Here is a 27,339-nt window from a genome sequence, read left to right as displayed (position 1 = left end):
AGGAATTTTTCCTAATATTCAACCTGAAATATCCAACCTGTTTCTTTGCTGCTCACCTTTCAACTCTTACAACAATATCTCATTACTTATATGACACTTTTGCAAGTACTTGCCACTTAGCTATTTTCATAACTGCTTTACAAACGTCTTATGTCTTCTAGCCTGTCATAGGATGACAGAGTCATTCATCAGATATTTCCAGCTCCTCAGTGACCTTGTTGCCATGCGGACGGCCAAGTGGGTGTTTGGTGTACCAATGGAGAGCAAACCTCTATAATATTGCTGTGAAAGAAGGAGGTGGAAAAGTGTCTGAGACAAAACAGATGGGGGAAGAGGGGTTGTTCAAGCAGCTGATTGGCTTTAGGAAGCAAATCAGCCTCCTTCACCCCCTCATGGCTTATCCCTTTTCCTCCTCCTCTCTCCGTGCAGTCATCGTGCTTGTGCTGAACGGGTGGCAGAGCTGTGTTCCAAGTCCTAGCCCAGCAAAGCTGCTAGGGAAGGAGGAGGCTCGTGGTAATTGGTTAATCAGCTATTTTCAATTCAATTCCTGGCTGCGCTTACCATGGCAAATTAACAGTCCTTGTGTGTAAATATGACCCTTACTCCTAGATTAATTTGATTATGGGAGAATCTCAGTTTTCATTTAAAAATAATAACTTTCTGGCCGCTCTGATAAAGCAAGTTTGGATATGCAGTCTAAATATTCCCTAATGGTTTAAAAAACAAAAGATAAATATGAAGAACAAATGAATCTCTTATGGGCGAATAAAAAATAATGTTTTAAAATCTCTGCTGTGATTGCTTGAGGTTGAATATTTTGAGAGCAGAAAATTTCTCATTTTCACTCAATGCTGGATCAGCATTCTGTGAAAGCCCGATCTTTTTAAGGTTGCTTCATTTGAGTCCACAAGTAGGGAGCTCATCTTCATTAATGACATCTGTTATCCTAGGGTTCCTCTCAGGTATCTGCAGTTATGCAGAATGCCCTGTATAGACTTTCTGCACTGTTAATTTCATTCTTGGTGCAACTTTTGTCTGTACTGCTGTGAGAGATGACTTGGCTATGAGTATCTGACTGCTCAATAGTACACAAGTGCAATAATGTTGTATGTTTAAGACAAGAAGACAAGCTTAAGTCTCTGTTAATTGCAAGTTGTATTCTGTTAAAGGCCTGATACGTGCTATAAATGCCTTGGCAATGAGTGTATTAGTAATCTAACTTAACAGCAGCAAGTCTTTGTGTAATGGGGCTTTGATTTTCCTCTAGACTTATACATACAAGCAAAAGAGTAAATCTGCTTAAAGCCAAAGTCAGGCTGATCTGAAAGGAAATGTATTTTTATACATTTCTCATTAGAACATCTTCTGTTGTTAAATTTCTATTACTGGTGTGATACCATTGACGTACATGGAACTGTGAAGATAATTGAAGTGTATGCTAATAAATGAAAATGTTCCCAAGAACAGGTCTAGGCACAGGAACTTGGTTGTCCATACTGGTAGATTGCTAAGACAGGGTATAATGTGATTTTGGTTAGGCTAATTAACACACTCTCAAATAGTTTCTAGATAGCACTTGTTTATTTTAATGGCATACTAGTATAGATATTGCCTGTTGCAGGCAGAGGGGGCAGGAAACTGGCATGGCTTGGCAAGTACCTGCTGGTCGAACTGAAGGAAAAGAAGGGCAAGTACTAGCAATGAAAACAAGGACGTGCAACCTAGGAAGAATACAGGGTACTGTCCAGACATACGCAGATAGGATTAGGAAAGCCAGGTCACAGATGGAACTGAACTTGGGGAGGGATATTAAAAACAACAAGAAGAGATTCTATAGGTACATTGGTCAGAATAGACAGGCTAAAGGGAGTGTACCTCCCCTGACACATGAGAAAGGAGAACCGTCTACAACAGATAAGGCTGAGGTACTCGATGAGTTCTTTGCTTCAGACTTCATTGGCTGCCAGGGCTCTCATATTTTTCGTGTCCCTGAACCTCACACTTCTGAACCTCGGGGTGGGAACCAGGGGAGCAAAGTACCCCTCACTGTAAGGACAGAACAATTCCAAGACTGCCTCATGAGGCTGAATCTGTAGAAATCTATTGGGCTGGACTGCGTGCATCCCAGGGAGCTGGCTGGTGTGGATGCTGAACCACCCTTGAAAAGTTGTGGCTCTCAGGTGGAGTTCCCAGTGACTGCAGAAAGGGAAAAGTCGCTCTCATTTATTAGAAGGGGAGGAAGAAAGACCTGGGGAACTACAGATTGATGAGCCTCAGCTTCGTACCTGGGAAGATCATGACATAGATCCTGCTAGAAGACATGTTAAGGCACGTAAGAGATGAGAAGGTGATCTGAGGCAGCCAGCACAGCACCAAGGGATGACTGTGCCTGGCCAGTCTGGTGGCCTTCTATAATGGAGTGACAGCATGGGTTGACAAAGGAAAGGCAACTGATGTCATTTACCTGGACTTCTGCAAGGTCTTTGACACGGTCCTCCACCCCATCCTTACCCCTAAATTGGAGGGTGAGCTATTTGGTGGATAAGGAACTGGTTGGAAAATTGCAGCCAGAGGTTTGTGGTCAGTTACTCTATGTCCAGGTGGAGGCTGATGATGAGCGGTGTCCCCCGAAGTTCTGTCTTGTGACTGGTACTCTTTAACATCTTTATTTAACATCTTTATTTAACACAGATGATGGGATTGAATGCACCCTCAGCAACTTTGCTGGTAACATCAAGTTGAGTGGTGCAGCTGATATGGCAAAAAGAAGGGATGCCATACAGAGGGACCTTGATAAACTCAGAAGGTGGGCACTTGTAAACCTAATGAGATTCAACAAAGCGAAGTGCAACGTTTTGCACTTAGGTCAACTTAATCCCAGATGCAGGAGAAGAACTGGGAGTAGCCCTGCTGAGAAAGACTTAGGAGTCCAGGTAGGTGAAAAACTTTTCATGAGCCAGCAGTGTGCCCTTGAAGATGGCCACCGATATCCTGGGCTGCATCAGAGTAGTGATGGTGGAGGAGGTGATTGACCCTCTGTACTCTGCCCTTGTGAGGCCTCATCTGGAGTATTGCACCCAGATTGGGGCCCTCAATACGGGAAAGGTGTTGGGCTTTTAGAGAGGGTGCAGAGGAGGGCCACAAAGGTAATCAGAGGGCTGGAGCACCTGTCCTATGAAAACAGGCTGAAAGAACTGGGCTTCTTCAGTCTGGAGAAGACTGTGGACAGACTTTATTATGGCCTTCTAATATTTAAATGGAGATTATAAACAGGAGGAAAGTCAATGTTTTACACGGGTAAATAGTCATTGGGCAAGGGAGAATGGTTTTAAGCTAGAGGAAGGGAGATTTGGGTTAGATGTTAGGAAAGTTTTTCACTGGAAGAGTGATGAGGGGCAGGAACAGGCTGCCCAAAGAGGTTGTGGATGCCCCGTCCCTGGAGGTGTCCAAGGGTTGGATGGGGCCCTGGGCAGCTTTATCCAGTACTTGATCTAGTGATTGGCAGTTCTGCTTGCAGCAGGGCGGTTAGAACTTGATGATCCTTGAGGTCCCTTCCAACCTGAGCCATTCTGTCTTTCTAATCCATGCATTTAACTTTACTTGAGTTCAGTCAGTCTTTAGCAAAGGACAGTTGTAGGACTATGTTAGAAACTGTTCAGTGTTAGACTTCAAAGACTGAATGATGCTAAAGAAGTACTGCAGACCTGAGCAACTTTTGATTATTCTACTGAGCTACTTTTGATTATTTTTCCATATATTATGCTGTTTCACAGACAGAAAAGAAGGAGTCTAAAGATTATTTCCATACAAGTCCAGAGCATCTCAGGAGAAAGGGCCCAGCACTGTGTATCTCTACAGCAGATTTTGCCTGAAGCTAAAGTTGAATGTCAAGACCTCCAGGATATGTGTTGCTTTCAGTGCATGCTATTTCTGTTCAGCAGGGAGCACTGTATGTTGCAGATATCTCTTAGACTTAGTTTGAAAAATGGTAGAGAATTCCTGCTGTTGAGACTAGAGCAGCATTTGGCAATTTTGAGGGGAAGTTCCACATTGCTTCACTGAGAAATTATGTAGACAAAAATGCCATCAGCCTGAATATCAATTCTAAGAAAAAGTTTTCCTTTACCAATCAGCTTTCTGTTGAAATCATAAGGGTCAAGAGGATCATGATGATGTTATAAGCCATCCATGTCCTCCCAACTCATCTTTTCCAAGTGCCTGAAGGCTCTGTAGTCCATTGAGGCATTACCACTTAAAATACCAACTGTATTAAGGTAAGACCAACTTTTCACCAGTAGGAAGCTGAAGTTGACTTTCATAGCCAGCCGTATGTTCACTGCTAGCCTCTGTAGTTTCTAATTTATATGCTGTAAACCTGCGCCTCTGGGATGACAATGACTTGAAAATGCAATATATTGTTTCTGTTGGCAAATTATGGGAAACCTGTCAGATTTTTTTTCTAATTCCATGGGGCCAAGGTTTGGCTGATTTTCTGGGGCACCTCGATCCAACTTGTAAAGGAGAATTAAACAGTAAAAAATCCAAACTGCAATATTGTTTGAATAGTGTGTTTGTTGAGAAAATCTTTATACCGATATGTATTTTGTTGCTTCCTAAGGTAGAATTTGTGCTTTGTGGAAACCCTTGTAAATTTTGTTTATTTTTGTTTATTTTTCTGCTATTTAATGCACGTAGGCAGAGGGCAGGGAACGCTAAAAAATGTAAAATAAAATATAAATGTTAAGGAAATTAATTATTTGATCTAGCTCTGATCTTCGAAACTACATTGGAGAATGACTTGAGAAGTCTGAAAACATTTTCTTTCAAGCCCTATTCACCTCTAAAAGTTTAATACTAATTTTAATATATTGAAAGCTTACCATTTGAATTGAGAACTACATCATACATCATGTATGTCATTCACTCTTTAAATGAAGGCAGCTATCAGGACCAGGGCAGGGTTAGTTTATTTGATCTTGCGTGATGTTTCATAATTTTCCCGACTGTTTGCCCATCTCAGATGGCTATAGATCATGTTTGTAATGCAAGCTATGGCTAACAAGGTGGAAACCTCGTGTTGCACTGGCCGTGTTACTACCCCTCTGGAGCCTCCTAACAATTTCCTTTCAGCCCTTCTCTTGACTTGCGTGGCACAGGGCATTCAATCTCCTTAAATGTAAGCAATTGTCTTCATGGGACCTCTTGCACCAACTGCAGATAACCCTGCTTCCCCCCATCACTGCCTGTTGATAAATGTTTGATGCCAGCTGGGATTAGAACTGTGTTATGCCTCTCTGCTAATCAAAAATATTGCTTTCAGGGAGTTTGCAAGGCAGTCCTGTGCTCTCTTTTTGACCTGTTTTATTCCACACCAGATTCTGTACCAAAGGGAGAAATATAATACTGAGAAAATCTCTTGGCTTTCTCCCTGGAATGTGTTTTGTGGACAGAAACCTGTATTGTCAGTTCAGATGATTTTAATCCTTTCCACCAGTCTTGGCAATGACTCTTAGAAGAGTGTGATTAGGAAATGAATGTGAAAATGGCAGTGAAAAAAACTGAGAATATTTTGGTGTGGATCTTTGTATTTTAACTGGGGCTTTAAGTGCTCTGTTCCTGGTTCTACATACAGTCTTGATTGAGTAATAATTATAAACCTATGATATCACAAGGACTTGAATTTTCCTTATGCTAAGGAGACGAGTGAAAGAGAAGTATGTTGGGATGTAAGGAATATTTCATTTAGAAGTTTGGAAACAGAGCAGTTCTTAGCCATCTTGTCTCAAAGGGAGCAAAGCGAGCTTCAACCATTGTCTTGCATAGAAACTCCCCTGTGTGCACCATCGGTGCTGTCCATATACACTTTTCTGCATGCACTGTGTTCCTTAAGACTGAATATCAGTCCTTATTTAGCTTTTATGCACATTATTTGTATAGTATTTCTGCTTTATGCCCTTCCCCAATGTAAGTTACGCTGCAGCTCCAGGTAGGCATCTAGGATTCATGCATGATCACACTGAAAAACTTGTTGTGAAGGAGCACCATGTCCTAGCAGCAACAGAGAATTAGTTTATCCCTGCTTTGTCTGCTTGCCTGATCAGTGCTATACCTGTAACAGTCAGTGTTGATGCGTGGTGCTCTGCATGCATGCGTTACTGTGGTTTTAGCTGACTTAACATTGGAATTCAGCTCCACTTTATGTCCTGGGGTCCGTAGAGGGCTGTGCTTTTGAGAAATAGGCTCAGAGGCTACAAAGTCCCAGTTACTGGAGAGTTGTGCAGGAGAGCTTTGATAAATCAGACGTCAGGTGTCAATAGAACTCTGAGTAAAAACAGTTGTGTTGTCATGGAAAGTGTTATGTTCTGTTACATTTTTACTTTTTTTTTTCTTCTCCCTTCTAGATAAACATCATGTCAATGGAAACAGAATGGTAGAACCTTTCCCAGAGGGAACACAGATGGCTATATTTGGTAAGGCATCAGCTTTGGAATTAAAGCTTTCAGATGTATTGCGTTAAATATCTTATTTTTGGGCAAGTTCAGAATCTGGGCTGCCGTAGCCATTTTCTTATCACTACGATCAGCTCGAGCCACTGATGGTTTTGGGAGATGTCCGTGCCCCAGAAGGAGCATACTAGAAGCATTTTGCTGGGTTATACAAGCAGAATATTTAATGTCCTGTTTTGTTTCATACAAATTCACAAATAGTAGGTTTCTATGTAAGTCAGGTCCTGTCGGATTTTTCATTAGTTTGAACAAAACTCTGAAGATGATCTTTGACTTTCCAGAACTTTGGTTGTGCATAGATCTCAGTTGGGTAGAAAGCTTTATCTACTGTGCTTGCAGATCTTTTTCCATTTGTGTGACCCCAAACCAAACCTGTTTTGTACTTTGTGAGTCATCCTGTAGATTTCCTATTGAGAGACAACAGAGCTAGTTTTTTTGTTAAGCAAGACACGGACTTCAACTTAATCTGGGAATAGTCAGAATGTACTAATCCTAGTCTCTAAGAATGAATTTGTGGAATTCACTTGGGAAGAAAAAGGTGGATTCCTATGGCATTTATTCTTAAAGGTTACTGCTGCAGAGAATGAAAAAATTTCCTAAATGTGTTTTGAACAGTAAGATTGGGTTGTTTAGAAAGGATATAATTCTTTACTAGCTCCTACAGGATGGTACAAAGTCACCTTAGGAAATTTATTGCACTCCAGTAAATATTTATCCATCTGTGATGTTGAAGTAAATCTTGATATTCCTTTATACACTTCCTACATCATCCAGCCTGATGGAGCCATGAATTACAGTTAGTACAGGTCAGGTATATAAAGCAGTCCTCACTGGTTTTGACCTGAGCCCATTCTAATAGAATACATATAAATATTGTCAGACAACATGTGTAACGACATCTGGAGGATATTTGTAGAACTGGAGGATGTACCCATGAAAGGAGGGAAGCAGTGCTGTATAAGTGTCCAGTGTGATGTAGCAAAAAGACAAAAATGCAGCCTATATGTAACCATGCATTAGCAGGCAATTTTACACCTGTGTGCAGTGATTCCAAGACAGATAATGAAATGAATTTCACGTTCTGTTGAGTAATTAGGCAAAATTTATTAACAGCAGCAAAAAGCTTCAACACTGAAATGAACTACCAAATAAAAAGAACTTAGAAAAGTCATAGCATGGATATTTAGAAACTTGAGCCCTGCTCGACAGTTCTTATATAATAACAATTTATTAGTCTATCTGGAATGAATTGATGATCTTAATCTGTTTTCAAACAACTGAGGTATGTTTGTATTTGAAATTTTTAGCAATCCTGTGGGTATTCAAAGGTCTAAGTTAGCCATAGGCACTACTTTGTCACCCTGGAATTATGTTTTCATTCGATTATTTCAAAATATCATAATAAATGTTAACCTGTCTGTGATACTAATGTTGTTGTGGTAACATGGTTTGACAAGAGAAATGGTTTGTGGGTTTCACCATTCAGTTATCATAACAACTTCTACAAGTACTCTTTAGTTTTCCTCTGACTCAGTAGCATCTTCCTGCCAGTGTTCCCTTGTATGGGGACTTGGGGGGCATCTAAACATTCTTGGAGTGGTGGAATGGGAGATTGTTTGGAACTAGTAGAAAATGCTTTTCTGTTATGTTTTGAGTTCTAAGGTTAAGATAGATGTAGAGATACTCCTACAAAGGTGGAGTCAGAGAGTTCTGGTACGATCTGATATTGACGTAGTCGTCAGTAGTTACATTATAAAGCTCTTCCTTTACTTTCTTTTTGATGCTTAGATCAGTTTTTCAGTGTTGATGGGGGTGTGGGCATGAGTGCTGTTATTGTCTGTATGACTGTACATCATTTGCAGCGTTTCATAGGAAGTAGTATTCTACCTATGGAATTTCCTTGGCAAAGCTCCAAATCTTATTAAGTATCCTAATTTTAATCCTTCTTGAAGGAGCCTTCATTACTGCTATCAAGCTTGATAGCTTCCATCATTTTTAAATTGCTCTAGATTTTCCACAAACGTGTGATTGCAAATGCTGGGATAGGTGGTGAAAACTCATGCTGCTGCCATCTGTGCTGTGAATAAATGGAAAACCTACGTGTTCTTAGGTTTACTATTAGACCTGAAATATAACGGTATACAAACATGACTCTGATGATAATTGTTGTCATTTGTTGGCATTGGCGTCACGTTCTGATAAGTGGTATAGAAAAAGGATGCTGCAATTCATTTTTGCTGCCTCCAAAGGGACTGTGTTTTCTGTCCCCATGTGAATGGGAATGAAAGGAAATGCTCAAAGAAAAATATTGTGTAAGTAAATCTTGTCCTGAGATTGTTGTTAATCCTATCCGTGTGTGTTCCTCTTAACAGCAAGTTCTTTGTATTTTAGGACTCTGTAGGCTGGGGGAAAATACAGATATAATACAGATATAATATTTTTAGGAGTAGTGGTTCTGACTCCACCTTAGCAAGAGAGTGCCTCTGCAATCTCTTCTGCAGAAACATTCTTTAATCCTTTAATTGTGGTTGCACAGGGACAAGACTCAAGCAGTTGTCACTGGGAATGATCCCTTTTCTTTAAAAATACCTAGGAAAGAATCATAGAATCATAAAACGTCTTGGTTTGGAAGGGACCTGAAGAATTGTGAAGCTCCAACCCCCCCCTGCCACATGCAGGGCCACCAACCTCCACATTTCATAGCAGCCCAGGCTGCCCATGGCCCCATCCAACCTGGCCTTGAACACCTCCAGGGATGGATGGGGCATCCACAGCCTCTCTGGGCAGCCTGGTAAATAACCTATGGTTAACCTCACTACTTGCAGTGAATATTACCAATACTGGTGGTAATTCACCAGATTCACCAGATTCATGCAGATTCATCAGTAAAAATTAAATGTAAAATGCAGTACTGTGTTGTACATGCTAATCTTTTTGCCTGCTAGTAAAATGCAGTCATATTGCTTTCCATAGCTCCATCTTCTGCAAAAGCTCCTTAGAGATGCTCCTACTAATGCTGTGCTACTTTTTTTGTGATACAACTTCATGTTTTGATCAAGGGTGAATGTAAGTAGCCTGTTGTTCCCACTGCTTTCCCTTTTATAACAGCACCTCACAGATTTCAGCAGACTATTTAAATGATCTTGAGCTTCTCAGGTTGTTTGCCATCACTCAGCTGCCTAGGACACATTTATTGTTGGTTAGAATAAAGAAACGTGTCCTTGTTTCTACAATGGTTCTACAACGGTAGAAACAAGGATGAAATGGTAGATTTCAAGGGTGAGGGTGAGCCTTTAATGGAAACGTTTGAAGGCTAACCATCCAGTGACCTCTTAATCCAGTTTCCAGCCAGTAATGAAGCACTAAGAGCACAGGAGGTATGCAGACGTTGCACAAGGTCTCACTGGAAACACTGCAGAATTCTGTATCAAAATCACTTTGTCCCTTAAAGTGAAGAGGGGATTGTATTCAAACCTTCAGCTGCTGAAGCAGATGCAGTGCTGAGTATTGGCTGTTTGGGTTGTATTGTGCTAAAATGGAAGAGATGCAATAAAAAAGTTCTGGAAGTTTTTCCTGTAGTGTAATTTTAATGGCCATAGGTATTTCCAGTTTAATTATTTTTTACCCTTAGTGACTGTTTTTGACCAGAAAACAAATGAAAAGAGAAAATAAGCATATATTAGGGGCTTGATAACATGTGGAAAAGGACTAATCTAAGGTCTGGGATGGAGTTTTGGATAGAAGCTGCAGAGCATATGCTTTCAATAAATGGATAGTTCCATCAGTGCCATTGAAATTCTTTGTATGTTTTAAACTCACATTTAAATGCATTGCTGCATTATGCTCAGAAACACTTCTGGTCAGAGCTTCTGAATATTAATGCTTCATATGATAACTTGTTTCACTGAAATGTTGTGTGTCATAGAAAGACTCTTATTTACCTTTTCTGAAACCTGGCAAGAATTAATTGTAGTTATTTGTAGTTATTACACTTTTTAAATACAGGACCATATTATGTTGTATTTGCTTGACATGTACTGGCTAGTAATGAGGTAATTGGTTTCTTAATGTAAACAAAATATAGACAGAAGTAGGATGTTAAGTAACTGATAAGATCTAATTACAGGCATTTCTGAATTGGCAGACACATCCAAGCTTGTTCACCTTCTGCTCTGCACTTAATAGACAGCAGCATGTTCCAGTAATTCTGTGTAGCCATATTAGTGTGATATTTTGCCTCAGTTTTTATGTCCTGTTGAGATTCAGACGTACCCTCTGCATTGCCACAATTCCCACTGCTTCCAAAGGTTATTAAAAAGCAAAAAGGGGATTACACCAAGGTTCTGCAATTTACCATCCAGTTTCTCAGCCTTCATACACAGCCTCTGAGCGTGGCATTGTCCAGCCCCCACATGCTCATGCTGAGCTCCTTGAGCAGGACCTGCTCCTGGCTGCTTCAGCCCTTCCTAATGAAGGCTTCATCAGGGCGACTTTTCAACTAAAGGAAAATCATTTCCAACTGGATGCATTGAAGCATTTCCCCTCCTCTGGCGGCACAGAATGTTTTGGCTACTCCTTTCAGCTGAAAGTCACAGGACTTCTAATTGAAATCCTGAAGATGTGTTTGGCAACCATTGCAGAGAATTCTCTGGTGTAAGTCATTACATGGTCCCATAGTTGCAACGTTGCTGAAGGATCTGAGTAAAATTCCCAATGTATTGAGTCTTCACACTTAAGGGAACTGGTTAAAACCTGTGATTAACTTTTCAATGCCATATTAACGTGCACCAACCTTTTTACTTTGCAGCACTGAGAGACATGGTCAGTGGGCATGGTAAGGATGGGTTGGGATTGGACTGGATGAATAGAGGTGTTCTCCTACCATAGTGATCCTGTGATTCTATACTAGGCTTTGTGACCCCAGCTGAAATAATAGACTATGGTCAAGTTTTCATACTCTCTAATCTGATGGACATTTGGGAAATCTTGGCCAATTAGGGAATATTTTTTTTTGTGTTCTGTTTTAAAAGGTGATTGTGAAACACATCTTTCCAATGAGATGATTACCAGCAGGTAAATATAACAACATACAGCAGTTGATCAATGGGAATTGGCATGGTGTATTTAAGATGTGTTTATCCACGATGACTGTGTGCAAGTTTCCTTTCCTAGTACTTGAAGCCCCCACTGGAGGTCTCTAAGATGAGAAAGTGTGTTAAGAAGTCCTTTACTCTGACTCAGTTTTGAATTACTCTGGTTTTATAATGAGCTCTGTTCTTTTCACCAGAAAAAGAAAATCAGAGGAAAAAGTTTGGACCCCCAGAGAAATACCTTTGTTTTAGGTAGCTAGAAAAGATCAAACAGATTTTCTCTGTTGCTCAGAAAAGGAAAAAAAAAGAAAACTTTAAACCATGCTACACGTCAGAAGATATTACATCTCTGTCTGAAGAGAATATAAGACTTCATGATGTGGAAACAGGTGTGTGTGCTGTGACCCAAATTGTAGGAGAAACATGTACAGCAGTATTAGCAGATGTTACTGGGATCAGGTTGTGGAAGAACTGAGAGCCAGAGGGAACATCTTCCAGTAGGATTCATGTTTCTCATGCTAATTCTCTTTCAGCATCTTGGAAAAGTGAAGGAAGTGTACTAAGTGGCAGGACTTGTACAGTTCTTCACAGTATGGGTATTAAAGAAATATATCACTATTTCCCATTTTCCTATTGTTTTATCTTCCATATACTGACTTACAGCCTCTTTTTAGTGCCTCTTCCAGAGAATTGAAGCACAGCCCACTTCCCTGCCTCCATCATCTGGTCTGGGCTCATGCTTGTTTCCAATAGTGCTTAAACATCCTGCTCATAGCCTTGCCAAAAGGTCAGCGCTCTGTTTGCTGGTCAGACCTTCAGGAGTTGGGTCAGCAGGAAGCAATTGCATTCTTTATTTAGATCATAGAATCATAGAATGGCCTGGGTTGAGAAAGACCACAGTGCTCATCCAGTTCCAACCCCCTGCTATATGCAGGGTCGCCAACCAGCAGCCCAGGCTGCCCAGAGCCACATCCAGCCTGGAACTCTAACCAGGTAGACCTATAGTGATGAACACATAAATGAGGATCATTCCAAGGCCCTTTGAAAATTAAAAAAAATATTATTTAATTTCAGTTGTGCTATGGTACATCGTTTACGTTATGCATTAAATGCTGGTGATCTGATTTGATAGCATTGTGCATCACGAGTGCAGAGCACTATGTGAGACAGACTCGGACAGATATAAAATAGTACAAGTCTGCTTGGTCTTTGCCAAGGACATTGCCAGACATATATAAGCACTAATAAAGAACAATAAAGTATGCCTAATGCAAAGTGAAAGCTGTCCTTGATCAGCACAGCCCTTCTTAACATTCTTGTATTTCAAAGGATCCACGTCTCTTTGCTACTGAAAACAAAAGTAATGTGGCCTTCAAACACAATATCTGTCCTTCTCCATCAGGGACTTGTTTATGTTAATTTAGCTTTCTTGGGGTAATGAAGAATTTAGCTTTGTGTGGATTTCCACTTAGAGTATGTACTGCACATTAGTGCAGATCCAGAGGCTCTTAAAAGTAAATCAGCTCACAGCTTTCCAGTCCATATTATTCACCTTAGAACAGCCATTTAATTATGTTTTTTGGGGACTTTCTCGCTTAGTGAGAAAGTTTTTTAGTTTACATGATTTCAGAGATAGGGCTCAGTGATCTCCAGTGGCAGGGATTGACTCTAATGCCTGTTTTATTTTCCCTGCAAAAAGCCAGCACAGAGCACCTAGATTACTTGAGCTATGTAAAAGCATTGCAGAGAGGTAATTACTTGCCTATGATAAATAGGGATATATCAGTGACTAGGATGAACATATGCTTGGCATCATTCTGAGTTGGTTTAAGTTTGAAATAGAAGTAAATTATCCTGTTAATGACTAGAGGCTGCCCTCATCAGATTTATGCTGCTTTGTGGGAGATATATGTGTGCGTGTGTGTGTGTATGTGCTGGGATACACACACACACACATTTACAATACAAATTTACCCTTAGATTCCTGTTCATAAAGCATAGAGCATAGTGACGTGACATGAAACGTACAGAATCACAATGTTTCGCTCTATTCAGCCATGAAAAATGTGATGCTAATTGTCTGTAGTTACAACAGCAGAGAAAAAAAAAACATCTGAGGAGGTTTTTGGAGGTATAACGCTGTGTTGTTTTGATAATTGTAGACATCCTCTGCCATTCACTAAGTATTTTCAGCTCAACTTACCGATCGTAGTGGATTTATCCTCCTAGCAGTACGTCACAGACCGACAGTTTCAGAACTGGGGATAATGAGACAGGGCAATTAGGGTTCTGTATGAAAGAAAGAAAGACAGAAGGAAAGCATTACGTATAGGGTTACTTGGCATGGGAAAATCTAGTGTCATTTTTCTGACTTTTAGGAGCTTTTTTCCCTTTATGAAACCATAATCAGGTTATTGGTGATCTAAAAAAAATATCTTGCTTAAAATCTGAGATAGAAAAACCTTCACATGCTTTTTGAAATTCTTGCTTAGAAACACTCCGAAGCTCAGGGGAATCAACTGGAATCTTTACAGGTCATCAGCCTGGAATTAATCTCAATAAACTTTCTAATCCAAAGTTGTCTTCAAGAATTCCTCCCTGGTCAGAGAAGATGCATTTGGAGGTCAGAACACAACAGTTCCTGCCTTAGGAAGGAATGAATCAACCTTTGTATTCTATCAAAAGCTGTCTAGCTTCGACCAGGGAGAGTTCATTCATTTCCATAAACGTGTTGCAGATATTTTATGCCACGTGAAGTGTTTTAGGGCATTTGAGAAGTCCACGGGGCGTCGCGACAAGTCTCAGGAGATCCGTGCTCTTCTGAGCTAGTAGCTGAAAGCCAGATAGAAGGAATTATCATAGAATCAGAGAACCATGAAGGTTGAAGAAGAGCACTAAGATCCTCAAGTCCAACCCCAGCCCACCCCACCATGCCCACTGTGTCCCTCAGTGCCACATCCCCACGGTTCTGGAACCCCTCCAGAGATGGTGACCCCACCACGTCCCTGGGCAGCTGTGCCACTGCAGCACTGCTCTTTGTGAGGAGAAATTTCCCATAACATCCAATGGATATCAGGGATGTCCAAAATGATATTAGATACTTAAGCTTAGGGATTCTATAGCAGATAAATATGCCTGTATGTAAATGTAAGATAGCAGTGTCTATAGGTGGGATAGTTGCCTGATCTTCTGTTACAGCCCTTGGAAAGCTCATCTGCAAGGCAGAAACTGTTGCACATGTTGGTTTACAGTGACACTTTACATATATTTATATATATATTTTAAATACTTTCTGGATCTCCAGCTTCCAAGGACACGGGCCAACCTGTTTTGCAAGTGCTGTTCTTACACTACTCTTGTAAAGAACCTCTTCATAAGGCATCTCAGGTGGCCACCAGTTGCCTTCATTTTTGTGTTCCTTTTGTTTCCTACTGACCATAACAGGGGGCTTGGGGACCCCTTTGCTAATATGAGAACAGCTATTTGCACGGACCGAAATGCAGTTTAAGTCTGCATACTTAAGCACAGTAGCTTTTATTTACAGTTTTGGATGTTAGCAGAGAAGAATTGCTTCTTGAGCATTTCCCCCCGAGTCCCTTATCTCGGTATTTGTCTGCCACATTATCATAGAACCATAGAATGGTTTGAGTTGGAAGGGACCGTTATAGGTCATCTGGTCCCACTCCCTGCACTGAGCAGGGACACCCACAGCTCCATCAGTGCTCAGAGCCCATCCAGCCTGACCTTGGCTGTCTGCAGGGATGGGGCACCACCACCACCACTCTGTGCAACCTGTGCCAGTGCCTCACAGCCCTTATAGCAAATCTAAATCTCTTCTCTTTGAGCTTGAAGCCATTCCCCCTTGTCCTTTCCCAACAAAGCCTGCTAAAGAGGGTTCCCTTCTTCCTTATAGCCCTCCTTTAGATATGAATTTACCACTGTATTTAGGATAATGACCACATTACTAAGATTACTTTCAGTGACAGACTGTGCTGGCTAGTACTGGCTGCCTGATTATTCTGGACAACATGCAAAAGTCTGCTGTCTTCAGAAGAGAAAAATCCACTGCTTAAAGGGTCAAACAGAGTCTCGTTTCGTATTTTCCTATTGGAATACCAACTGGCTTTGCTCTCTGTGCAGGATACATGCCATAAAAAAAATAAAACAACCACAAAACAAAGTATGAAAACAACCCCTCTCCAAAACACACAAACATCTAAAAAGAAAGAATTAATACGAGCAGTTTCTCAAATAAGATAAGATCCACTAATCACAAAAAAAATCTGATTTGAGTTGAACTGTAAGTAATTTTGAAACAGCCGTAGTTATTTGTTTGTGAGCCAGGAAAAACAGCATGCAATATGTCAGGCTTTGAGATAAAATTTATTGGTGTGTCATTGGCTTAAATCCAACACTGTGCTTATAAATAATATAATCCTAGTGTGACACATTTCTGCTTGAACCTTGACTGAAAATTATTGAGAATCACATTATGAATTATGTAGAAGCAGTCACGCATTCAAGTCAAAAGGATGTAACTCGAGTGAAATGTTGAAATGGATTTGTAATTAGGTACACTGTCTAAAGATGCAGAGTTGCAGAAAGGGGCAAGGTGTCTTTCCATGTACCCAAAGGTATAACATGGAGCCTTGTTGTTGACTGAGGCTAACGGTCATGCAGCTCTTATTGACTCGTTTTTCTAGGATGTGAAGCAACCTTTCTCTCTCCCATGCTATTGACACCATCTCTGGTGTCTTATTTTTGTTTTGGTGTGACCCAAGGCTCCAGACAAGCTCTTGACAGTACCTACATACAGTCCATCTGCACAGCAGGGTAGGAGTCACTCAGTGCAATTCAGTGAAATGCATCTGATAAGCCAAGAGAGGACATGTTTAGGATTTTAAGCGTTAGAATGGCTGTACTCAGAATCCTCTGTGACAGAAAAGGAGAATTTCAATTGCTTTAAGTTGAAGGAGGGAAGATTTATGTTGATGTCAAGGTGAAATTCTTTGCTATGAGAGTGGTGAGGTGGTGGAACAGCTGCCCAGAGAGGCTGTGGATGCCCCGTCCATCCCTGGAGGTGTTCAAGGCCAGGTTGGATGGGGCCCTGGGCAGCCTGGGCTGCTATGAAATGGGGAGGTTGGTGGCCCTGCGTGTGGCAGGGGGTTTGGAGGTCCCTTCCAACCCAACCATTCTGTGATTCTGTGATTCTGTGATTCTGTGATAATGAGTGTGCTACTATGGTAAAGATTAGGGCATATATTAGATGTAGAAGGACTTGGTTTTTAGTAGCTAGCACGATCCCTCATCAAATCATTGTGTAGTTGCTGTTTGGCCATGGAAAGTAGCAGTTATTTGTAGTCCACTGCAGAAATTCACATCTGGTCCTTCTCTTATGTGTACTGCTTTGTCCCCAGGCTCTCTTAGAATCATACAGCCATTAAGGTTAGAAAACACCTCTAAGATCCTTAGCTCCAACCCCAACCCATGCCCACTGCCCACATCGCTCAGTGCCACATCCCCACGGTTCTGGAACCCCTCCAGGGACAGTGACCCCATCACCTCCCTGGGCAGCTGTGCCACTGCAGCACTGCTCTTCATGAGAAGAAATATTTCCTAATATCCAACCTGAACCTGCGCTGGTGCAACTTGAGGCCGCCACCTCTTGTTACGTTACTGGGAGCAGAGGCTGATTCCCACCTCACCACAACCTCATTTCAGGGCATTGTAAGGAGTGATGAGGTCACGCCTGTGCTCCTCTGCTCCAGGCTGACCCATCCCAGTTCCTTCAGCCACCCTCCATAATACTTGTGCTCCAGACCACTCACACTTTAACTGCCCTTCTCTGGATGTGTTCCAGTGCCTCACTGTCTTTGTTGCAGTGAGGAGCCCAAACCTGAACACAGTACTTGAGGTGCGGCATCACCAGTGCTGAGTACGGGGGGATAATTGCCTCCTGTGGCTGCACTATTTCTGATACAAGCCAGGAGGCCATTGACCTTCTTGTGGATATGGCCACCAGGGGCAAACTGTTGGCTCATGTTCAGCCAGCTGTTGACAAACACCGCCAGATCCTTTTCCTCTTTGTAGCTTGCCACTAGATACACGTGCTTCTTGGAATAGGTCACCCTGAGTATCACACATCACCCTGAGAAGCAGAATGAAGTTTTGTTTCCTCTACTCTGTACTGCCCCCCTAGTGCTGTCTTACCAGATCTTGTGCCATCAATTGTCCTTATGTGCTCCTATGCACATAATGCCCTTTGATATTACACTAAAGAAGCACCACGCTCCTGTCCTGAGGTTTGAAACAAGCTCCCAAATTGAAAAATGAGCACACACAGACATAACCCAAGTTGTGCCTTCGTGTCACAGGTGAAATGTGTTTTGTGTGGTTCTAGAACAAGGGTTCTCACTATGTTTTCCATCTCTGAGCTTTAGACATATCCAGCTGGAGCTGTCTGTAGAATGGGAATCTGGCATCTGTGAAGAACAGAACCTTTTCACATAAATGAAACTGCATAGAGCTGGAAACTTTTCCTATCAGTTTCCTTGTCCTGGCTAATGTCTTCTACATCCTTTTTTTAATTTTCACTTATAGACTTGTGAAAAGGTCACCAATCCCTCTGTGCATGCGACAGGACCAAAATTTATATTTTTGTAAGACGTCTTTATAGGATAATTCTTTAATCTTGAGTTTAAATATTGACAGTTGCCTCATTTAAAAACTCATCTCAGTCCCCTCCAGTTGTTTGTTACAGGCTATGGTTATTTATGTTTTACAATGCTTGTAGACCAAACCCGAGAGGAAAGCAAAGATATTTGTAGCCTTGGGCAGTACAGTTGCTTCAACAGACTTATTGATTGTGTACAAATAATTTTCCTCTAATTCATGGTACTGATGGTATGGATCCAAAATGTTTTGGAGCGTGTGCCGAAGCTTCCAGAAGTGAGATCTGAAACTAGGAGAGTCTGTCAGATCTCAACCGGTTGTATTCTCTCCGGCTGCAGCCTGCTGCGAGTCTGGGACTGATGCTGGGGACTCCATCCACTGATGGTTTTTGTCCCCAGATTCCCTCCGTGTATGCCACTTCATGGAGGATGATAATGCTGATGCTTAGTATGTATGTAATTCTTTTCCTTGTCAATGCATATTGGAAAATGAAAGAGGAAAAGAGAATGAAACAGAAAAAAAAAAGAGTGGTTGAAAGTCAGGAGCATACAAGGAACCAGTTGGGTACACTAGGACTGTTCTGTGTCAAGAAAAGATAGATGTGGCGTGTGAGGGAGACCTGCAAAATGATTGTAATTATGGGGAATGTAAAAGAGAGTTGATTTTGCAGAACATCTTCCCTTATAAGAAGCAGGGGCTGTTAAAGATGGATGTAGAAACAGCTTTGAAATGAATCAGAGAAGATGGAATAAGATAGAAGAGTGAATCTCTGTGCCAAAGGATTTTCTGTATATAAAAGGTTTCTCACGTTGAAGTGAACACAGGAGAAATAGCTGGAAGATAAATCCAATGAGAGGCATTGGGACCACAGGAAGCACAGGGAATCCTGCAAATGTCAAAAACCAGGACAGCAGTGCTGGTAGTGGAGACTATTGAGTGTATCCATCCTTTCCTTATCCTCCCTGAGTTCCTGCAGTTGTCCACTGCTGGAGACTGGGGTGAGATGTATCCCTGGTATATCATGCACTGCGTGCCACAGGTCACGTACATCACATGTGTGCAACATTACCTATCATATCACATCACCTGTCTTTCCATTATTAATTAATTAAGTCTGTAAGGAGTCTCATAGTGAGAACCTGTTTGCTGTTTGGAAAGTACAGGAATCGTCGTTGAAAACAGTGTTGAAAACCATGCAGATGCAGTCCACAGCTGTCATTAGCTCCCTGTTGAGAAATATTTGTGATGAGAATAAATGGATGCACATGGTTCTTTTCTGCTAGTAATATTTTGAAGTTTTCTTAAATGAGATTCATTCTAGTAACCTCACAACCTCAGTACTCTGAAGTTGTATACCAAGAGAAACAAGAAAAAGCCAGAGAATACAGTTTTTCCTGGTTTTCCCCAGAGGAGGCAAAATGACTGATTGCACAAAGGGTGCTGTGAAATAGGCAGCAGCTCCTTCTGGATGCATGTCTGGCTTGGCATGGACCCTGATGTTATCTGTGCCTATGCTGTGGTACCAAGTTATCCAAGCCTGGCTGGGTAGCTGCAGTTATCGAGCATGAGTTTGTGCAGAGATCTCTGATTTGTATGAGCTCATTCTGCTTCACTGCTGCTGCATCTCAGGCTTGTCCATCGTGTACCACTTAAGTCATAGGTGTTGCACATTTCATTGCAAACTGGCTTTTATTTTAAATACTTGATTTGAAACCTGTGAAGAAAAAATAGCAAAATTCTACTGCACACAGAAGTAAACCTGTCTTCACTTAGTCATAGAGTTGCTCTAAAATAGCCATGTCGTGCTTCATGATAAAGATGGATACCTCCACCTTGGTTGGCTGCTGGCAGCTATCATGGTGCCTCCTTAACAAATAGTGTATCATGGAATGGTTTGATTTGGAAGGGACCATTATAGGTCATTTGTTTTTTGGCAATGAGTGCATGTCAAGTAGTGCATAAATGATAAATGATTAACCACGTATCTATTTGGCCTCTGTCTGTTCCTCTGGATATAAATTAGTTTTGCTATAACAATCTTCTCTGGTATTTTTTTGAGTAATTGTCTTTTGTGGAAGGTACAGGAAAGAAGTATTCTCTTTTGCAAGTGAGAACGTACCAAAATTTTAGTGGCCTCTAAGGGATGAGAAAATAACTCCTGGAAATTCTGTATTACCATTAAGAACAGCCGTGGTTCAAAATAGATTAATTCTGATGATCTTTGAGGTACACTCAGAAGACATTTATTAGTTTGGGCTTCTATTGGAAAAGGGTTAAGGGTATGTTTCTATGGAGTTGGAGAAAGGAGGAATAAAGGGCTGTTTGTTGAACTGCCTTGTTATTTGGATGTAATTATTTTTTACTCCTGAGCAATTATAGATTGTAAGTTTAAATAATTGTCAGGGTGCCTACAGCTTTCTGTTGTTATTTAAAGTCTAGGGATATAGATAAAATAAGTAATATGACATGGCTTTTTTTGAATGTGTCTGTGGCAGTTAATTTAACTTAGCAATAGTTATCAAAGAGGGAAAGAAACATCAAGATTTCTATTCCTTGCAGTGAACAGACTTTGTAAACAAGTTATTATTTTCTGCATTATAGCTCTGAAAGTGATTCTTATTTAGCCCGTAACAAGATGTTTGTTGTGCTTTGCTTTTATTATAGCAGAATATATTTTGTTTTGCCTCTGTGTATTTCAAACTCCCTAAGGTTGCTGAGAGATTACAGAGATTTTCACAAGACAAGGCTAAGACTTCTCTATTATTGCAGAGATGAGTTTATATGAAAGATACAGTTTCAAGAGAATCAAATGGATTACACAGCCCTGATGACATCTCTTATTTTATGTGTACATTGAGTTCTACTTGAGTAGCAGAGCGCTAAAGTGTGTCAAATGACCGAGGATGATCTAAAATGAATCTCCAGTGCGAAGTGCTGGAATGCATAGAGCAAAGGAAGATCACAAAATGATTTGAAAGCCTCAAATCAGTGGCTGAACTAAAGATGTGATGCTTGGCAGTGAAGCAAATAATCAGGTTGATGATAGGACCATGTAGCTCTACCTCAATCTCTTTCACATATTATTGTGCCTGGGGTTCCTTTAGTCCCTAACAGACTTTTGAAAGGTAATATATTAATAAACTACTCCCTCCTTCAAAGTAGACAGAAAAGTAGTTAGAGTGAATTCATCTGTGCACAAGCTGGCATCACTTATTAACTCTATCCTTGGATATTCTTTTCTGTTAATTCAGATGAAGATTTTGTTCCATTTTTGGGAACATCAGAGGTGTGCAAATGGCTTATGATGCATATACATCACACTTCACAGAACCACTGAATGGCTTGGGTTGGAAGGAACCTCATGTATCATGAATCTCCAACCCCCTGCCACAGGCAGTGCCACCAACCTGCACATTTAATGCTAGATGCTCGTATTAATGTGCTTGTATTGAGACTGATTTATTTTGTCAGTGATATTTAGAAGAGTAAATAGTCAATGCAGTCAGACTTTTGGCCATAAACCCTGTTATTTTTTTACCTATCACAAATTTATTTCTGTTCTTGGACACTTCAAATATCGCCTTTGTGACCAAGAAACATTGGGTCCCTACAATACTTCCCTTTAAGACTTCCCTTTAATCAATTAGATCTGGAAGAATTGCAGTGCTAATTTAGATACTTTGCATTTAGGACTGCCTGCTGTTACTCTATGAATAGCACGTCTTTTCTGCAGATCTTACACATTTTTGTGCAATATTGCTTTATATGTGATTCAGTTTGAGTGAAAGTGATGCCCAGTTGTTCTCATCCATGAGCCTTCACTCAGTTGTATTCCCAAATCCCCATTAAAGAGCATTAAAGAAACACGTATTTACTGGTTTAGTTTCCAGAGGCCTGAACTCTACAGTTTGTGACAGTGCTCCTTCGTGTTTATGGAATGGCTCTGTCAGAAAGCTTTTGGACAGGTTGCTGGCTTGTTCTGCATTTGTGGTGTTGAAAGCAGCAATGACACGAATGGTAGAAATGAGCCTTGGAGAGAAGGTCTGTTATGGTCTGAACTTGAGCTTGCATTCATACAACTTCCTTCTCATCCCATTTCTGCCAGATCTGCACATCTAAATAGAATGGAATCAATGTCCATTGCAACGCCAAGAGAACAGAAATAGTTCTATTTCATGAATGAAAATCAAAGAACAAGATAGCTTTTCACGTGATGGAATGAGTCTCACTTCAGGAGTGAGACACTGAACTGCTTTTTTTGATGAATCTTCTATTATAAAATTATTATTCAGAATCACAGAATTGTAGGGGTTGGAAGGAACCTCCAGAGATCGAGTCCAACCCCCATGCCCCCATTCTTTTGCCCCATGCCTCATCTTGGCAGCCACAGCCTAACAAATACCAAGATCACCACTTGGCTCAACTTGTTAAAGCTATCATAATGCTCAGACACATTTTCTGTACTTTTGGAGGCAGCTCCTCATTTTGTCTTATTTCCCATGCTGTTATGTTTCGGGTATATTCTACCACTGAACGACGGATTAGGTGAAAGTTGCTATATTTTATCTAAAACAAGCTTTACAGAGGAATATAAATCAACAGAAATAAGACAAGAAAAAGGTAGAAAAAACATCAGTTTATCAAGTAGTGTTTCTATCAACCAGCAGTCATAACATGAAAAAGAATTATTTGAAACAAAGACCTGTTAGTTGGGATCCTTTGGTATTTTTCCAAAAGGGATCCTTTGCTTTGCTTTGGGACCCCTCATACCTCAGTTGGAGAGTACTTGAAGTAATAATTCATAAATTATGGTTCATGCGAGGCTTAATTATTGTGTGCAAAATGCTTTGATGTCGTTTGATGAAAGGAGCTAAATGCATGAGAATTAGTATTGAAGTATTTGCTTTCTAGAGGAGAGAGGAAGTATGGTTCCCCAGATCCAAATGGCTGCTGCCAGGCTTCCTCCTATGGCACATTCCCACACTGTGCCCTTTTGGGAGCTGTGAAGTAGAGCCTATGAATTGTATATATTTGTGGCAACAAATCCTGCACATCTGCCAACTCCTTTTAACCTTTCTCTCCTAATTAAGAATTAAGGGAATGCTGAGTGTGATTGATGTACAACAAACAGTTTCAGAACAGCCATGAGGAACACGGCTGGTAGTCCAGCAATGCAGAAAAGGGCAGAGCCACAGAAGCGCTTCTATTTCTTCACTCTCTCAAGATCTGCTTCTCATCCTATTCACCTTTAGAAGCAATTTACACTGCTAGTTCTGATTATTTAGACCTGAGATGAGCTTCCTGAAAGGTTCTCTCAAAGGTCAGGAAGTTTGGCCACTGCTGTTTTCACATATTCCCTACCCAGCTTGTGATGCCAACCTTTTGAATGAGTATACAAGTGGTTTATGGATGGTCCATATCTTCCAGTTTCTGGAAATTAGAAAAAAGTTTTCCAGCAGAGGATTGTGATGATGGAATTTTCTTACTATCTGGACTCACCAGAGAGCAACTTGGCTTAACTATTCCAGTTTATTGCATGGGGAAAGAATACTAAGGCAGTGAATAAGGCCATCTTTGAGAGCATTTTAGTACACTGAGATGTGTATTTCCCTGCTCTCTGCTGGTTAAGATCAAAACTGCATTTGAACAGGAATATCTGAAACCTCTCCTGTTATAACTGTGAAGTTCATGGTAGCCGTGGTTTATATCCTATTGCTATCCTTGATACTGGCTTCAAATTTCTTAAAATCTTGTTGATTTCATATTATTGCTAACTTGTAAAGTGCTTTTATGATGGGTTGCATAAATACATTTTAAGAACCGCTTTCTGGCTCTCTATCTAGCCCTTTTCCCAGCTGGAGTGCTGTTGCCTTATAGGGTCTTTCTAAAGTCTCACTTACGACACGTTACGCGTATTTTTCTTGCTGAGAACATGGCAGTTTTTCTGTTGACAGTAAAATACTCCCTTTCTATTATGATGTTCTCCTTTTCCTCTTACAATAATGTGTTGTGCAGGCTTTATACAAACACACACACATGCACACGCACGCGCCCACGCGCTCTTTGAATGTCAGCAGCCACCATACTGGCAGCACTGAATTGCCTGGCCATTTGGTAATTTGAATGAACATGAGGCTTCTGCTTCTCCTATGGAAAATGAAGCAAACCCAACAGTTTCTCTGGGAATTCATGCAGCGTGAACAGAACACATCTTGGCAAAATGGTGAGCCAAGAAATTCCTCTTTAGTTGCTCTGTTAGGCAAACTGCATTTTAAATTTCTTGCCGAGGGCTTTGTTTGACTTGCCCCAGGCAAGCTGTTCAACATATTTATCAACCCTGTTGTAGCATTAGAGCCAACGCTTATCTAGGAAGATCATCCGCTTAATGCCATCTGTCATCAGGAATTTTATTTCTTTCAGCTGAGCTTGTTCTCCATTTCAGGCTTTTTTTTTTTTTTTAATATTCCTCACAACCATTTCTTAGTTGATTGTTTTCCAGTTGTCTCAGATATTTTGTGATTGCTCAAATATTCCCTTGCTGCATGCGCGTTAAACCCCTAAAGACATCAATGATACAATTTTATTTCAAATCCTGACTGATAACATTAATCCTATATGCATCCAGATGGCTCACCAAAGCGCCCTACATATTACAGTGTTATGTAAAAGATGACATTACATTTCAGGCTGAATCTGAAATTCTTTCCAGATTCTCAACAGGAATTTGAAAAATTTCACAGCAAATTCATTTCAGGTAATTCATGCTGTGTTTTGATCTTGGTGATTACTGGGATGCAGCTTCGATAGTTTCACCTTTTCTGGCCCTTGTAAGTACACGAGCAATGTAAATCTGTTTGATAAAGCTGTATTCACTCCTTTTACATGTGATTCTGAGATCCCATGCTCCTTTTGGGTCTGTGTCTTCAACCACAGTGAAGCCAAAGAAACTGGAATATTTCCCTGTGTCGAACAAACAGAAAAACAGGCTGCCCAGGGAGGCGGTAGGGACAGTGTCAATGGAGGTTATCAATGTGAAGATGTGGCAATGAGGATACGGTCAGTCGGCATGGTGGTGATGTGTCAGTGGTTGGACTTGGTCATTGTATGAGTCTTTTCAACCCTTTATAATTCCACGACTCTAAAACCTAGCTTACGGGAAGACAAGTGCTTCAGAGTTGTATAAATCCAAGACAAAGTGTTTTAACCATGGGTACAAGAACTGTAAGTAGGCTCTGGGCTGTGTACAAAGTCTTCTTCTGGCCCTTCAAGGTGAAGCCAAAGTATCCACTGCAACCTGAGAAGTACAAAGAATTAATGGTCCCCACAGCTGAGATGCACACAGCATAAACAAATATCTGTCTGGCAAGGGCTTAAAAATATTGGCACTTGAATGTACTTCAACCAGAAAGCTGTACCAACCGCACTCCACAGCTTTTTAAGAGAAAAGGCTGATCAAACACTGTTTGAACTTGGCAGAAATCTATGTAATACACATTATTATATGGATATACGACTTGAATGATACAATCATACAGTGGTTGGGTTGGAAGGGACCTTAAAGCCCATCTAGCCCCAACCTCTGCCATGGGCTGGGTGCCCCCACCAGCTCAGGCTGCCCAGGGCCCATCCATGGCCTTGAGCACCTCCAAGGATGGGGAACCCACAGCTGTGGGCAGCAGTGCCAGGGCATCACTGCCCTCTGAGTATAGGATTTCTTCCTAATACCTAATATAAATCACCTCTTTTAGTTTAAAACCATTCCACCTTGTCCTGACACTATCAGGCTTGCTGAGGTTCAATTTATTCCTTCCAACCGGGGGAAAAAAAAAAAAAGTCAGTTCAAAGCAGCTGAGCATTTGCTAGGCTTCTCCAGATTTATAGAGGTAACTAAATAAATCGTGTTCAGACTTCGGGCCAAATTCTAGACTGGCCAAGGGCTTTGGCAGCTGTGCCGTCAGCTCCCGGCGAGCAGTGGGACGAGTGGCAGGATGTGCGGCTGGCTGTCCTCTGCTGCCTCCATGGAGAGGAGCAGCCTGTGCCCCAGCTCCTTTTGGCTGGGTTTGAGCAGCTGGCAGCATCGCTGCTTCCAGGGCTTCAGAGCGTATGCTGGCACAGGCTGCACTCCTGTTCGGTGTGCTCCTGAGCTTTGAGTAGATAGAATCACAGAGTTTGAGTTGGAAGGGACTGTTATAGGTCATGTGGTCCCACTCCCTGCACTGAGCAGGGACACCCACAGCTCCATCAGATGCTCAGAGCCCATCCAGCCTGACCTTGGCTGTCTGCAGGGACTGGGCACCCGCCAGCTCTCTGTGCAACCTGTGCCAGTGCCTCACTGCTCTTACTGTAAAAAACTTTTTCTTTACATCCAGTTTAAATCTCCCCTATTTTAGTTTAAAGCCATTTTCTCTTGTCCTAACCCAACAGATTCCCACTGAAATCTCAGTCCCCTTCTTTCCTGCAGCCCCACTTCAGGTACTGAAATGCTGCTCTCAGGTCTCCCTGTCCTCCTCCCTATGGTGAGCTGGGCTTAGGGGGGAAGTTTCCAGGGCATTCTGCTTTTTGTTCCCTCATCACAGCAGCACCTTTTATTTTTCTGAGAGTACATTAAAATATTAAATTTATCCCTATTAGCAGAAGCATACTTTCTCAAATCCTTCAAACAGAAGGAGGAGCAGGATCCCTATCCTTTGCGTTCATCTTCTGCAGTGAAGCACTGCTATCAGCCTGACGTTGAAACCGCTTCTTAATCTGCTGCTCAGAGTGTGGGTGGAGAGCTTGCAGGCTGTGGGCCAAAAAAACCTTGGCATGTCATGGAAATAATGCATTCATTTCTCAGAATTAGACAAAAAGTGTCTTCTTTGGATGTCCGATTGGGCTGCTGGGAGGGTAGGAAGAGATAATGCTGGTAGGTAAAGCTGGCAGCAACCAAAGGTCATGGGCTGTCAGCTGAAGTCAGGCTGTGCAAGCGCTGGGTGCCCAGAGAAGAGGGACACAAAGGTAAAGGACACAGGAATAAAGAAAGGATGGAATAAAAATGCCATGGATGCATATGCGTTGTAGAGAAAATAGGA

The 27,339-nt window shown here is 41.3% G+C and overlaps 1 protein-coding gene across 5 annotated transcripts in view; it reads left to right on the top strand.

The window, feature by feature from the left end:
* Positions 1 to 27,339, top strand: part of MSRA (methionine sulfoxide reductase A) — a 264,531-nt gene that overhangs the window by 86,752 nt on the left and 150,440 nt on the right. For all 5 annotated transcript variants that reach the window (XM_042883492.1, XM_042883497.1, XM_042883494.1 and 2 more), the window contains exon 2: positions 6,402 to 6,470. In XM_042883492.1, coding sequence (XP_042739426.1) covers positions 6,402 to 6,470 — 69 coding nt within the window. The remainder of the gene's footprint in view (positions 1 to 6,401; positions 6,471 to 27,339) is intronic.

The sequence above is a fragment of the Lagopus leucura genome, unplaced genomic scaffold, assembly GCF_019238085.1.
Source record: "Lagopus leucura isolate 7727_CA_CO unplaced genomic scaffold, USGS_WTPT01 Super-Scaffold_100038, whole genome shotgun sequence".
Lineage (NCBI taxonomy): Eukaryota > Metazoa > Chordata > Aves > Galliformes > Phasianidae > Lagopus > Lagopus leucura.
Note: the sequence above shows the minus strand (reverse complement) of the source record. Positions and strands in the feature narration are given on the sequence as shown.